The following is a 13,701-nucleotide window of genomic DNA, read 5'->3' as shown; positions in this document are numbered from 1 at the left end:
ATTCTTGAATGAGAGAGGACATGATGGGCCTAGAGCAGCTTTAGGGGTAATAAGGATCCTAACTAGTAGGGAGAGAGAAAGATATTGAACAGCATATTTTCCCCTAACGGGTGCATTCAAATTCCAGCATGGCTCTGTGAATCCTTGACCAAGCTGTTGAGATAGAAAACTAAACCCTGAGTTAGGGTTTGCAAGTGACAACCAGCCCAAACCCCAATTAGCTGCACCTGCACTTAGCTGTGTCCCTGTGGACCCTTTGCAGGGTGTATCATCTGTAAAAGTTTGGGTTTGTTGCAGCAGTGTGTGAGATGTCGCAGCTTACAGAAGAAAGACACAGACTTTGGAGTTATACAAGCTTGGGTTCATACCCTGACTGCTACTTCCTCACTGTACTGTCTTAGGCAGGCCACTAACCTTTCCAACATATGTAACACATAGTAGGCAAAGATTCCTAACTCATGAGCTGCCTTGGAGGAGAAGTAGGTGAGGTTGGCCAAGCCCCACTGTAAGTAGGGCATGGTGGCCCTTCTTGGTTATGCAGGGCAGGTGGTCGTGTAGTTACTGAGTCAGCAGGGGGTCTGGGCCCTGAGCATCCCCTCTGCCTTCTGCATCCTCAGTGCTCCAGGGTGTGGACAACTCACTGGTGGGCCTGCACAACCAGAGCTTTGCCCGGGTCATGGAGCAGCGTCTAGCCCAACTGTTCATGATGTCCCAGCAACAGAGCCGGCGGTTTAAACGGGCCACCACCTTGGGAAGCTATACTGTGCAGGTAGGTGTGTGCACTGGGGTTCTCTAATGGGGGGCGCTGTTTTCTGAGACTAAACAACTACATGTGCTGCATCCATGCTGCCAACTGACTTAAGCCATTTGATCAACATTGCTCTGAAGTTTTCAAGGCTGAGGGTCAGTCTTCCTTCCTCGGCAGTAAGTAGATAACCAGGAAAGAAGTCTCCATGTACGTAGGTATTCATGAAGCAGAAAGTTCCCGAGTCACCTCTCACCCTCCTCTCAATACCTCTCAAAGAAACTACCAGCACAAGCCTCTCTGGATTAGTTTTAAGGGACGTGGGTAGTCAAGACAGCAGCTGTCCCTGAGGGGGCTGTCTACACCTCCCTCTCACCTTATCCAGTTCCTCCTAGAGTGGGAATATCTTTAGCATATTTGAACCAACCCATGCAGCTTAAATGTGATTAACTTCATCCATTACCACTGAGAATCCTTCTCTAACATGCTATGCTAATTGGCCAAGCTCACATTACAGATGCCCTCCTAGTAGTGTGGGCTTCTGCTGGCCTATGAACTCCTGATTGACAACCGACCAAGTGTGCATAGATGTGGAAATTGCAGACATTAGCACAATGTGTCTGCAGATCACATCACCGTGACTTCTTGAAAGTCATCCACCTTTCCCCCCCTCCCCAGCATGAGCTGCATCACAGCCCTGGTAGACACTTCATGTCTCCTTATGCGCAGTTGTGAATTGTGCTCATTGTCCTATTGGATGTCAGTTTGGTTCTGAAAGTTTGCTCCATGGCAGCCCATCCCTAGGTAAAAGGATGGTTCATTTCACAAGACAGCATTGTGATTTCCCCTCTGTAAGTCTGTTGCATGTAAGCCCTACAATCCATGCTTCTCCTAATGACAGAAAGCAAGTCACTGGTAACCACACGGCTGTGACGTGGTTTGCATCAGTCCATGGGAGAGAAAGGACATCTAAGCCCAGTGTTGCTTGTGACCCTAACACTTCTGCATGTCTCCAAGACTGCACAGAGATGGCATGTTAGAGGGGAGCAAGTGGCGTTTCTTTCTCTCTGCAAATCTTGAGATATATATAGATGCTATAGATTGCTTCTGACCTCATATGGGGGTAAATCTTGGTAACAAGTGCTATCAAGTTGGAAATGAGTGAATGAGTGAGGCTAATAGATATTTGAATTATCACTCACCTCTGCCAGGCTGTTCAAACACTGCCTGCCTCCTCTCCCACTAGGGAAAGGAGTGAAATGTCTAAACCTCCTCCCCAAATCCACACAATGATGTTTCCATTATCTTTCCACCCAAGGGCCTTTCTTCTGGGGTGAGACATTTATAAATGATGCTGTCTTTTCATAAATATGGAGATTCAGATGGCTAGAATTTAAAGTTATTTCTGTAGTTGATGTATCTGGGAAGGTGGCTCAGCCAGGGGAGTGCTTACTGCAGGGCATGAAGACCTGAGTTGGGATCCCCAGATCACACACCCAAAGCAGATCTTGGCGGCACACACCTTCAGTGCCAGTACAGTAAGGGCAGAGACGGGAAGATCCTGGGGGCTCGCTAGCCAGCTAGCCAAACCAAATTAGTGAGTCCAGGTTCAGAGAAGACACTCTCAAAAACAAAGCTGATGAAGGAAGATTGACCTCTGACCTCCACACAGGCAAAAAGGCAAGAGCAAAACACACACACACACACACACACACACACACACACACACACAACATTGATTTTTTAAAATTATATTCCCTTTCTTGCTATCCAAGTTGAGCATGGTTCTGAATTTTGTATTAACTCAGTCCTATATTTTCTGTATAGATTTTAACCCCCATGTGTAGATCCTTAAAAATATGCCATGTTGCTTTCTTGTTTTAAATTTTATATTCTGTAACTTGTAATCCACATTCATATGAACTGGTGTAGTTTGTTCATTATATTCTATTCAATGTATTCTATATTCTATTATTGTATTCTCTAAATGAGTTGTGACTTTCCATAACTCATTTGTTCAGTTTACTACTATTGACTTTTGGATTTTTCAGGGGTTTTGATGTTGTTAATGAACTTACTGTAAACATTTTTGTAATATCTTTTTATGTTCTATGAAACCCAATATCTTTAATGTATGCCCTGAAAATACTATAATATAATGTTTATCATTTAATTGCTAATTCTAAGAGCCAAAAGTTAAAATCCTAAATGTTCATTTTTTACCATGCCTGCCAACATACAACAGAACACTATATCCATATCATAGGATTATCATAATCATATCATAGGATTACCAATTTGTTAAAATAACACTCTAAATGTCTAACAATAAAGGGCTTGCTAGGCAGTCTTCTGAGACAAATATTTGAATGCCATGTGGAGATAAATGTTTCTGCTTTTGAAACGTATTGGGTCATTTAAACATGCAAGTAGAAATGGTGGCTGCAGACCTCTGAGATGGCTCAGCAAGTAAAGGCACCTGCTAGCAAGCCTGAGTCCCTGAGTTCAATTCCTGGGACCCACATAGAAGAAGGAGAGAACCCGTTCCTACAACTTGTTCTCTGACCACACATGCATCAGGTCACATGTGTGTGCGTGCATGGACACATACATGTAAAAAATGTGAGGTATGATTTTTGTTAGCAAGTTTGATGAGTTTATAAGATAATAAAGAAAAGGTCTGTGTGAAGAATACGAAGATTAGGAACTAGAGCTCCAGGATGGTAACAGTTCTTTGGTGTCAGCGGAAGGGCTACACATCATTTTAATTTTTTTGTTGCTTGATGCTCTCCCATCTGAATGTAAATTTTGTAGTTGTTTTTTTTAAAGGCTGATTTAGGAAAAGAAGTTGGAGTTTCTGAGTACTGCGTCTATCAGAGGTCTCCTCGATTATAGGCAGACGGATCTTTTTTCCCCTTTCAGACAACTGAAGATTTTTTTAATTAAGCACCTTGTTTGGATAGCCTAGTGTGCCCTGAATTATCATGGAGGCCTATTTTCAAATGAGGCCAGAGCTCAGTGGAGGGTGGGAAACGTTCTTCTTCCCTGTTTTCATTCCCAGCTTCAAACTGCTTTCCAGATGTTTCCAGCCCCACTTTCTCCTCCCAGTCTCTCATTCAGGGAAAACAAGCAAGCTTCCCGAGACTCTAGCTTGAGGGAGGATCACAGGGCTGGTGTGTCTAGCCTGTGCCTGTGGGTCCACTAGGGCACAGCAGGCCTCAATGACAGGATGAGGTGAGCCTTCTGATGGTTCAGAGGCCTGCAGGGCCTGTCTGAGATGCTCTGGCAACACCCTGCTCCTCTCTTTTTGAAAGATGGTGAAGATGCAGCGAGTACCAGGACCAAAGGACCCAGCAGAGCTGACGTACTACACACTGTACAACGGGAAGCCACTGCTGGGGACTGCAGCCGCCAAGATCCTGAGCACCATCGACTCCCAGAGGATGGCCTTGACTCTGCATCACGTTGTCCTTCTACAAGCTGACCGTAAGGACTCTGTTCATTCAGGGCTTTGATGGCATTAATTATTTGCTGTGCATCCTGGTGGTCCTCCAAACCCTTATCACTGGTCTTACAGCTGAACAAAGTTTGGTTCTGGGAGGTTTGAAAATCAGTGTCCAGGCAAGGGTGGTACACACCTTTGATCCCAGCACTCAGGAGGCAGAGCCAGGCGGATCTCTGTGAGTTTGAGGCCAGCCTGGTCTACAGAGTGAGATCCAGGACAGGCACCAAAACTACACAGAGAAACCCTGTATTGAAAAACAAAACAAAACAAAACAAAACAACAACAACAAAATCAACTGTGTTTTCTGTTGAAGAAATAGGCTTTAGGTAAGTGATATGGTTTGCAATATCTATCTACATGATGGTAGGTGATAACATCCCTTTGTTCCCAGGTGCCACCTCCTCTTCCTCCTTAAATCCAATATAATCTAGCTCCAGAAAATAACTGCAGCTGAGATCATATTTATGTGCTGGGGGAATTACAGATAATTTGATTCAGTGAACATTCAGTTCTTTTTGAACTATGCTTAGTACTGGAGGACATGAGAAGGACTGGATTCTGGCTCTGAGGGACAGAGCTGTCGATGCAGGAGGCTGGCAGTGGGACACTGGTACCTCAGAGGGAGGATTTGCTTTAACGGGTCCTCTGGAACCAGGAGACAGAAGAAGGGCATTAAAACCCATCCACTCTCCGTGGCAGCTACTGAGCCACTTCCTAGGCTTACCTCTCATGCTAACAGGGCTCTGTTTATTCAGCTCCAAACTACAGGAGGGGAAACAGGCTCCAAAAAAAGTAAAATAACCTGCTTACCCATCACAGAACCAGCACTTAGCCAAGACACGCATCTGGATAGTTCCAACTTCAGACCTGTTCTTAGTTGTGTCTTACTTGAAGAGCTCATTAAAGGGAAGGGAAGGGAAGGGAAGGGAAGGGAAGGGAAGGGCAGGGAAGGGCATGCAATCCAGAAAAACACCTGGAGTTAAAATGCAAGGGAGATGTACCAGGTGTGCCTAGAACACAAGTAGTGTAAGTGGCCTGGGGAAAAACAAACAAACAAACAAACAAACAAACAAACAAACAGGTGGAGGGTTCATTGGAAGGGCATGGAAGGTCAGTGCCCATGTTTTTCTCAATGATGTCCGCTCTCCCCAAAGAGCATCATTTGGTCCACAGCTGGCTCATGACTTTCCTCTCCTCCTTGTGCTCTTGCTTCCACTGAGGATGACTGTGTGACAGACATATCATGCTTGGCTGCTACCTCCTCACAGACACACCTGTGCTGGGGAATGATGACAGTAATTCTCTGCAGCCTTGTTTTTGACCTGACACTTTCAACTGTGAGTCTCTCCCTTTCCCCTTTCCCCTTTCTCTCTCAGGGCCTCTGTTCTTGTCAGTTTCTGGTCACTACTTCCTGTGTTTGGTTGTCCTTTCTGTGTAGGTTCCCCCAAAGTTCTGTCCTCAGTGTATATGTCTCTTCCCCCGACCCTTCCTGAAGAACAAATCACGGGTAATGGAGAGAGGCGGCAATGCTAGGCATGGAGAACTGGATGCATTCAGAAGGTTTTAAGCAACAGAGCTGATGGGTTTAAACAATAGATTTTTCTGGCAGGAAAAGAAGGAGGATATCAGAGGGAATCAGGGGAGACTTGTGGGTATTGGCTTTAGCTCTGCATTTGCTGAGACACAGAAGGTATGGATTTCATGGCTGGGATGGGAATCGGAGCCGGAAGTTTGTTGGGTCCCTCCTGACTAGCGAACATTCTTGAATGGAGGGATGAGGATTAAGAAATAATAGATATGAAAAATAGAGGGGTTGGGGATTTAGCTCAGTGGTAAAGCGCTTGCCTAGCAAGCACAAGGCCCTGGGTTTGATCCTCAGCTCTGGAAAAAAAAGAAAAGAAAAGAAAAGAAAAGAAAAGAAAAGAAAAGAAAAAGAAAAATAGAGATTTGCAGACATAAAAGAAGAAGGCAGAGACACAGAATAGCATCAGGAGGGCTCTGAGTCAATACCATAGTTGCCCTGAGTTTATTTCTCAGGGCCTTTTTATACCTAAAGCAAAGTGTGGGGGGGGAGACCTCCCTCCTCAATGACATCATGGTTCAAAGTACAAACAAGTGTAAACACCTCCTTCATTCTCAAGACATCTGGTAACCACACCTTTGGCAAAACATCCTGTTATTCAACTTTGGAGGGCAAAACAAACTTGAGCTCTCTGACCTTGAGTCAAGATGGAATAAGGCCATGCTATGGAGTCTCTGTGGGCCCCCATAGAAGTTATACGTTAAGTTTGAAATGTCTGCTAGAGGACCACATGGAAGTCAAGAGAAGGAAGGTTGGGAACATCAACATACAGAGCCAAGGGAGCAGGTGACACTGAATGGGAGAGCAACTGAGCATGAGTGAAGAGAGAGAGACTTCCGTGAAGTCCATGTGTGGAAGAGCAAGAGCCAACAGAGGATCCTGAGGGACGGCAAGGGGCTGGCAGGAGCCCCAGGGGACAGTGGGCCTTAGAAAGCAAATGGAGAGACTGGAGAGGTGGCTCAGGTTAAGAGCACTTACCGCTCTTGCAGAGGACACAAGTTCAGTTCCCAGCACCTACTCACAACTGGGGAACTCACAACTGCCTGGAACTTCAGCTCCAGAAGGGAAAGGCACACGCAACTCTTGCGGAAAGGGTGGATGGCTATCCTTGTTTAGATCCTCAAGAGGCAGTGTGATCAGCTAGAGGTTGGCAGAGATCGGTCAGATGGAGATTGTTGGTGACCCATCTAGTGACTCTGAAAGGTTGGTAAGAAGAGGATCATGATGGTGCAATCATGACAAAAAGGGAAGATGAGCAGAACAGTTGGGTGGGGCACACTGAGACATTGGGTGAGTGGTTATCTGTGGGGATGCTGTCCAAGAGGGAGAGAGACTTGTCTGAGGCAGAATCCTCAAGTAAGCAAGGAGATCGGGCCTAGTGGACATGTGGAGAGATCCTGCATGGACCTTCCTATTATAAGGGGAGAAAGAGAACAGTACTAAGGGTGCATTTGGTCACTGAAGCCCAAGGATACATTCTGACTGGTTCTGTTCTCTTGGGGCCTCATGAAGTTGACAGATGAGCTGGAGACGGCTTTAAGCAGTGCCAACTAGTTAGCCCTGCACAGCAGGCTGCCAAGGTATCCCCATCCATGTCCCCCCCCCCACTGTGTCTGGATAATTCCTTCTCCTCATCTGAAACCCCAGGTCCAGCGCAGGGGAGATGGCTGAGTGGGTAAGGAAATGAAGGTCTGAGTTCAAATCCCCAACATTCACCTAAAAAACCATGTGTGGCTGTGTGCACCAATAACCCCAGCTTTGTTGAGGGTAGAAACAAGAGGATTACTGGGGCTTGCTGGCCCCCAGCATAGCTCTAGGTTTAGTAAGAAATTGCCTACCTCAAGGCAGTCAGGCAAAGTATAATGGTGAAGGATACCTAACATCCTCCTCTGGCCTCCATGCATATGTGGGCAGGAACACTCATCTATGTCTTCACCATACACACATGTCCTAGACCGTCCTGCCGCCCTCTCTAGATGCCCCCAGGACACCATTCACTGGACTCTCTTGGCGACCTGGCTCACTGGCCCTTCCTCTCCATCATTTCTCTGGTTCCAGCTGTATGCTCCTTTTAGTCTCTTTGTTCTTGGGCTTCCTTTCTGCTCTGGATCTGTGTGGTACAGGGGAAGGGATGAAGGGAACTGTCCTCGGTGATGGCAAGAAGTGAACTCACACCAAGGGAGGGGCTGCGTCCGAGAGAGCTTCGCTGACAGTGGTTGGGAGAGACAATGGAAGGCACTAAGAGAAAGAGAAAGAAAAGGAGTTCACATCAGGTTAGATGTGTGGAGCCTTCTGGAAACCAGTCTAGGTGGTGAGGAAGGACAAGGAGATCGGACTAAGGATGCAACTCTCCTGCCCACTCCCAGAGCCATCTCTCTTTGACCCTTCACTTCCTTGTCTCCAGTTCACTGACTCTTTTGGGTCTCTTTAATAACCCCCACATCAAAGCCATTCTCCATTTCTCTGTTCTCGCCTTCTTCAGCTACAGCCGTCGCTTGCTTCCCCATCCTCACAGTGATATGTACAGCTGTGTGTCTTCCACGCTGCCATTAGAATCTCTGTAATCAAATTTGGGTTCTGCTCTTACATAAACTCCATAAAAATAATTATTATCTCCCCATCATCTATAGAATAAAGTGCACATTCCTGGAAATGGCTCTCCACAGTAGCTCCTGCTCAGCACCCACTCAGGTCTCTTTGTAGCCTGACCTCCTGCTATCCTGGTTTGCTTTCTGTGATGAAATGCTATAAAAGAGTAACTTGGAGAGGAAAAGATTTATTTCACTTTTCATGTCCATGTCCTAGGCCTTGTTGAGGGAAGTCAGGGCAGCTGAAGCAGAAATCCTGAAGGAACCCCGCTTACTGACTTGCTTAATTTTCTTCTTATTCCACCCAGGACCGCCTGCCCAGAGGTGGCTCCACCCACATTTGACTAGGCCCTCCCACATCAAATATTATGATTATGTGGGACGTCAAGAAAATGTCCCATAGACATTCCTGCAGGCCAATCTGACGGGGACAATTTTTTTCTTAATTGAGGTTCCTTATTCCCAGATGACCATAGTTTGTATTAAGTTTGTCAAAATACTGACCCACTGACCAGGCTGTTCTTCTTTCCACACAGTCTTCTTTCCCCTTCTATAGCACAAATTCTAATTGGTCTTAATAATAAAAACCCAAAGTCAGATATCAGGACAAATGCTGAAAGTTCAGAGAAGTAAAGGAGCCAGCCACTAGAGAGACATCTAACCTCTGCTGAATCCTCAGACTGAAGAGGGGCAAGAGCTGTTTCCACCCTGTCTTGTCACTTCCTCTCTGCCCAGCCATATCACTTCCTGTTTCCTTCTCCCAAGTGCTGGGATTAAAGATGTGTGCCTCCCAAGTACTGGGATCAAAGGCATGAGATCCCAAGTGCTGGGATTAAAGGTGTGTGCCACCACTGCCTGGCCTCCAGTGGCTAGCTTTGCACTCTGATCTCCAGGCAAGCTTTATTTGTTAGCGCACAAACAAAATATCACCACACTCTTCCTGTCTAATGATTCAGCCTTGAGAGTGTACTCACTGCTCACCATCCTTGTCCTGAGTGGGCAGGTTAAATAAGCCATATAAATTCTATGCTACATGGTGGTAAAAGCCATGGAAAAACCGTAGGCAGGAAAGGTTGTTGATACTGAGGAGATGAAGTTGTCATTAGAGTTCCTGGGGCCATGAAGAGGATCATGAATCACCAGAAATGGGAGGTGGGAGGCAACAGAAAGATTCCTGAAGCCATCTAGGACCTGGGTCCAGTCAGAGGAGTGTGTGAGGCTGAGCGAGGAGGTTCACAAGAAGGAGGAGTGGAGTGGTTAGGTCTCAGGCACAGGAGAGGGGCCCGAGTGGAGGAGAAGCCATGGAAGTGTTTGTGCAGGAAAGCAACACAGACTGAACACTCCCCACTCGGTGGAGCCCTGGGTGGAGTCACCCCTGCATCTACTCACCCAGCTCCAGACTCCAGAATTTGAGAGAAGCAGCTTGAAACAGAGCTGGATCCTTCTCCTTTTAGCGTCTGTCCAGGGGAGACCCACTTCGTCCATGTTTACACTGTTTGCATCCTCCTGGCAAATGCTTATGTAAGTGTGGGCTCAAGCACACATAGAGATGTAGGCTCACACTTCCACACATGTGTGATAGCTCAGAACAGACCCGTTTCAGAGTGGTTTTAGGCAGATGACCTTTCCCGTCACCTTGGCCCTCAGTTTCCTTGCCTGTGAACCAGCATGAGAACAGTATGCAGGCAAAGGCTGTGCCATTGTGTCTGATGCTGAAGAGGTACTCAGAGCTTTTTTTTTTTTTTCCCTCTCTGTCCTCTACTGAACCTCTTGCAATTTAAATGACCACTCAGGCCTTTTCACCCTGACCATGGCCTCATACTTTCAGATCACATGCCAATGAATACATTGGATTTGGATGACTCCAATTGACCTAGCTTTAATATCATTTTGACCGCTAAAGGAATTTATTCGTGTGCATATGATAAATCTGTTCTCTCCTCCATTTAAATAAAGGTGAAGGAATTTTACATACTGCACCAAAAAGAAAGTCATTCACTTAAACAATAAAACTAAATCAAATTAGCGTACATAACTATTCCGTGCTCACTAATTACATACATATGTATGCATATGCATATTGATAAATATGTATGCATTTAGAATATATTCTCATACACCACCCATGTGTCTCCATCAGGTGATGAGTTGGAGATCCTGATCTGCATTAGGATAAAATAGCCTAACCTGAAAAAGGAATTAGTGATAGTTTCCACAGAAGCTCTGAGCTTTAGAAAATGTTAATGGCACAGAACTCACATATAAATACAAGCTACTAAGAGCAGTGGCAATTAAATGCAATGTCAACAGAGGCACATTATCTAATGAGCTGTTTTCGGAAGTTAATAACGTGATTAATCACTGATTGATACAAACCGTGGAAAGAGAAATTCTTCTATACTAATGGGATTCAGAGCCCAAGGGCAGCCAGATAACAGGCAGAACTTGGCTAACAAGGGGCCAGCTGAAGTCGAGGTGGTGGAGGTAAGAGGGAGGCCATCTGGCTCCTCAGATTGTCCCCATGTGGCGCTTACCAGTGGGGCTTTTGTATTGCAGGGTCTAAGTCCTCAGCTTCGAGGGGAAGACTCATGCTAACCAAACACATAAGAGAGCAAAATATAAAGTAGACTGTAATAAGTAAATTAATTTAAAATATGGACTAGAATTACCATGGAGATTGGGATTTTCTTTCTAGCTTGGTCTCATTGCAACAGGTATAATATCATTTTATGTTCTCAAGCCTTGAGCTTCTGGTTAAGCACTCCTTATATGGAAGGCCCTGTGTTACATCCTGAGGACGCCCCTGTGATTCACATGTGCCCACACGCGTGTGCATGCACACGCACACACACGGCACGGTGGAGGGGTGACAAGGTGAGCAATTGCCCATGCTGAGATGTGTTTTAAAGCTTTGCTGCTGTGACCAGAGGCCTGGTACGAGACATCACTCAGGAGCTTTGGGAAGGCAGAGTCTGGAAGAACCTGGTGATGGATTCGTGTGCAGGATGCTAGGTATGCAGAAGAGAGTCCACACTGATGGTGAGGTGATGGCCGGCCTAGTTGTGGAGCAGGAATGGAGATGAAAATGTCTCAGGGAGAACAGATCAGGAAGGGAGAGAATCAAGAGCTGTGGTCTGGGGGCCAGTGTGATGGGCTAGTGTATAACGGAGCTGGCTGCCAAGCCTGATCTGGGTTTGATTCCCAGGATCCACCTGGGGGAGGGAGAGAACCAACTAACCATTAGAAGCTGTCCTCTGTCCTCTGGCCTTAGCGACAGCAGTTAGCTAAGCCTAGTAGCCTGACACCCAGACCCAACCCCTGCATTCAAGGGCACATTCCCTACCAAGCCATGTCCCCCTTGGTCTCTGTTCCAATCTAGATCACTGCAGGCATCCCTTCCTTCCTGTGACTTCTCCCACAGGCTTCTGTTGGGACTCCTGTTTTACTTCAGAAATTGACCCTTTTGATTTGACCGAAGTGTTCCCTAAAAATCCCTGTGTGTGATCCTGAGAGAGGCTCACTCACCTCACATTCAAGGCCTTTCCTCTTTCCCACATTTTCCTAACCCAACTTAACAAAAGGTTGAAAGATTTATGCAGTAAATAACCATGTACCCACCCTTCCAGGACCCACAGTTAGCGCTTTACTATTGTTTTTTATTATCACGTATTGGTTTATCTCTCCTCCGCCCCTGCCCCATGTATTTCAAGTGAGTCACGAACATTTGCAGAGGTCAACCCTAGACATGATGGTGTGCATATCACTAACCAGAATTTACCCTCCTTTTGTGATGCTGCAATAGAATGTACACACGGTGAGGATGTGCAGATCTTAAATGTGCCATCTGTTGAGTTTTGACAAATACTCACAGCTGTATGAACCAAGTCATTATCATGGTACAGAGCAGCATGGCCAGCTCCCCATCATCCCTTTGGGGTTATGTTCCTGCCCTGCCCCCAGAAGGCACCTGCTGTTCTTGTAACTTAACTCCCTGCTGATGACAGCCTGGTCCTTGTGGTTAGTCTGAGGCATTTCTAAGCTTCTCAGACATGTTCCATTCTGAGGGAGATCCATCTGCTCAGGCTACATTTCATTCACTGCTTACTCACAGGGTGATTTCCCTGCTATAGTTGGAGTCATCTCTTGGTAGCTCTTGCCTCCTGACTCCAACATACATGTCTTTTGTTTGTTTGTGTGTTGCTGGAAACTTGCCATGCTAGCTATCTGGCTAGCCAGTGGACTCCTGAGGTGTGCTTGTTTCTGACCCCCCCCCCCGAACCCCCCCCCCAGTACAGACACATATAACCATGCCTGGATTTCTACGTGGGTGCTGGGGACTTGAACCCAGGTCCTCATGCTTTCAGGAAAAAGCTCTTACCCACTGAGCTATCTCTCCAGCGCCTCCAACATGCATTTCTAATCCTCACGTGTTTTTCTCCTTTTCTCTTTTGACTATCACCAGCAAGGAGAATGGACACTATGTTCCTCTTTGTGCTCTTGGGAACAGTGGAGGCTACTGTCAACTGAGCATCTGTTTGGAGCCACACTAAAGCACCACAAAGTGATGCTTATTGGTGAAATTATTAAGGCCACTCCATGTAGTTAAAAGGGAGGTTTATTTTGTGGGGTAACTTACAAATGAAGGGATAGGTTGCAGGGTCTGAGGAAGGTATGGCGCAGTCCGGCAGTGTTCTCTGGAGAACTCTGCTCGGTCTACCTCCTGCGTCCAGGGTCCCGGAACCAAGAGAAGCCTCTCCTCTCCATCCTGGGTCTTCAGCGTCCTCCCTCAGCCCCGCCTTGTGGGCATGACCATTACCGAAGCCTCAATGGGGGTTGGAACTTCCAGGCCAAGGCTGGAATGGCTACCCACTACAGATGCTCTCATTTTACCCACAAGGAAACTGAGGCTCAGAGGGCTTGAGCAACTTGCCCAAGGTCACAAAGCTGCGGAGGCCGAGGCTTTTGATGTCCACCTCTCCCTGTCTTCGGATTTGGGGTTGAGAGTTCCATTTGGGTGGCTTTCCCCCTCTGGAGGACTGCTTGTCACATGCTTCTCACTGGCTCTTTCCCGTAGCTGTGGTGAAGAATCCACCCAACAACCTGTGGATCATCGCCGCAGTGCTGGCCCCCATCGCTGTGGTCACGGTCATCATCATCATCATCACTGCTGTGCTCTGTAGGAAGAACAAGAGTGACTTCAAGCCAGAAACCATGATAAACCTGCCTCAGAGAGCAAAGGTACGTGTGGGCATGGGGAGGGCCAGAAGTCTGCCCAGAGGCT

The 13,701-nt window shown here is 46.6% G+C and overlaps 1 protein-coding gene across 6 annotated transcripts in view; it reads left to right on the top strand.

Moving 5' to 3' along the window:
* Nucleotides 1–13,701, top strand: part of Kiaa1549l (KIAA1549 like) — a 256,671-nt gene that overhangs the window by 169,653 nt on the left and 73,317 nt on the right. For all 6 annotated transcript variants that reach the window (XM_036184493.1, XM_036184492.1, XM_036184491.1 and 3 more), the window contains 3 exons: nucleotides 618–769; nucleotides 4,060–4,231; nucleotides 13,495–13,658. In XM_036184493.1, coding sequence (XP_036040386.1) covers nucleotides 618–769; nucleotides 4,060–4,231; nucleotides 13,495–13,658 — 488 coding nt within the window. The remainder of the gene's footprint in view (nucleotides 1–617; nucleotides 770–4,059; nucleotides 4,232–13,494; nucleotides 13,659–13,701) is intronic.

Source organism: Onychomys torridus, chromosome 4 (assembly GCF_903995425.1).
Source record: "Onychomys torridus chromosome 4, mOncTor1.1, whole genome shotgun sequence".
NCBI classification, from domain to species: Eukaryota; Metazoa; Chordata; class Mammalia; order Rodentia; family Cricetidae; genus Onychomys; species Onychomys torridus.
This window is presented reverse-complemented; position numbering and strand designations above follow the sequence as displayed.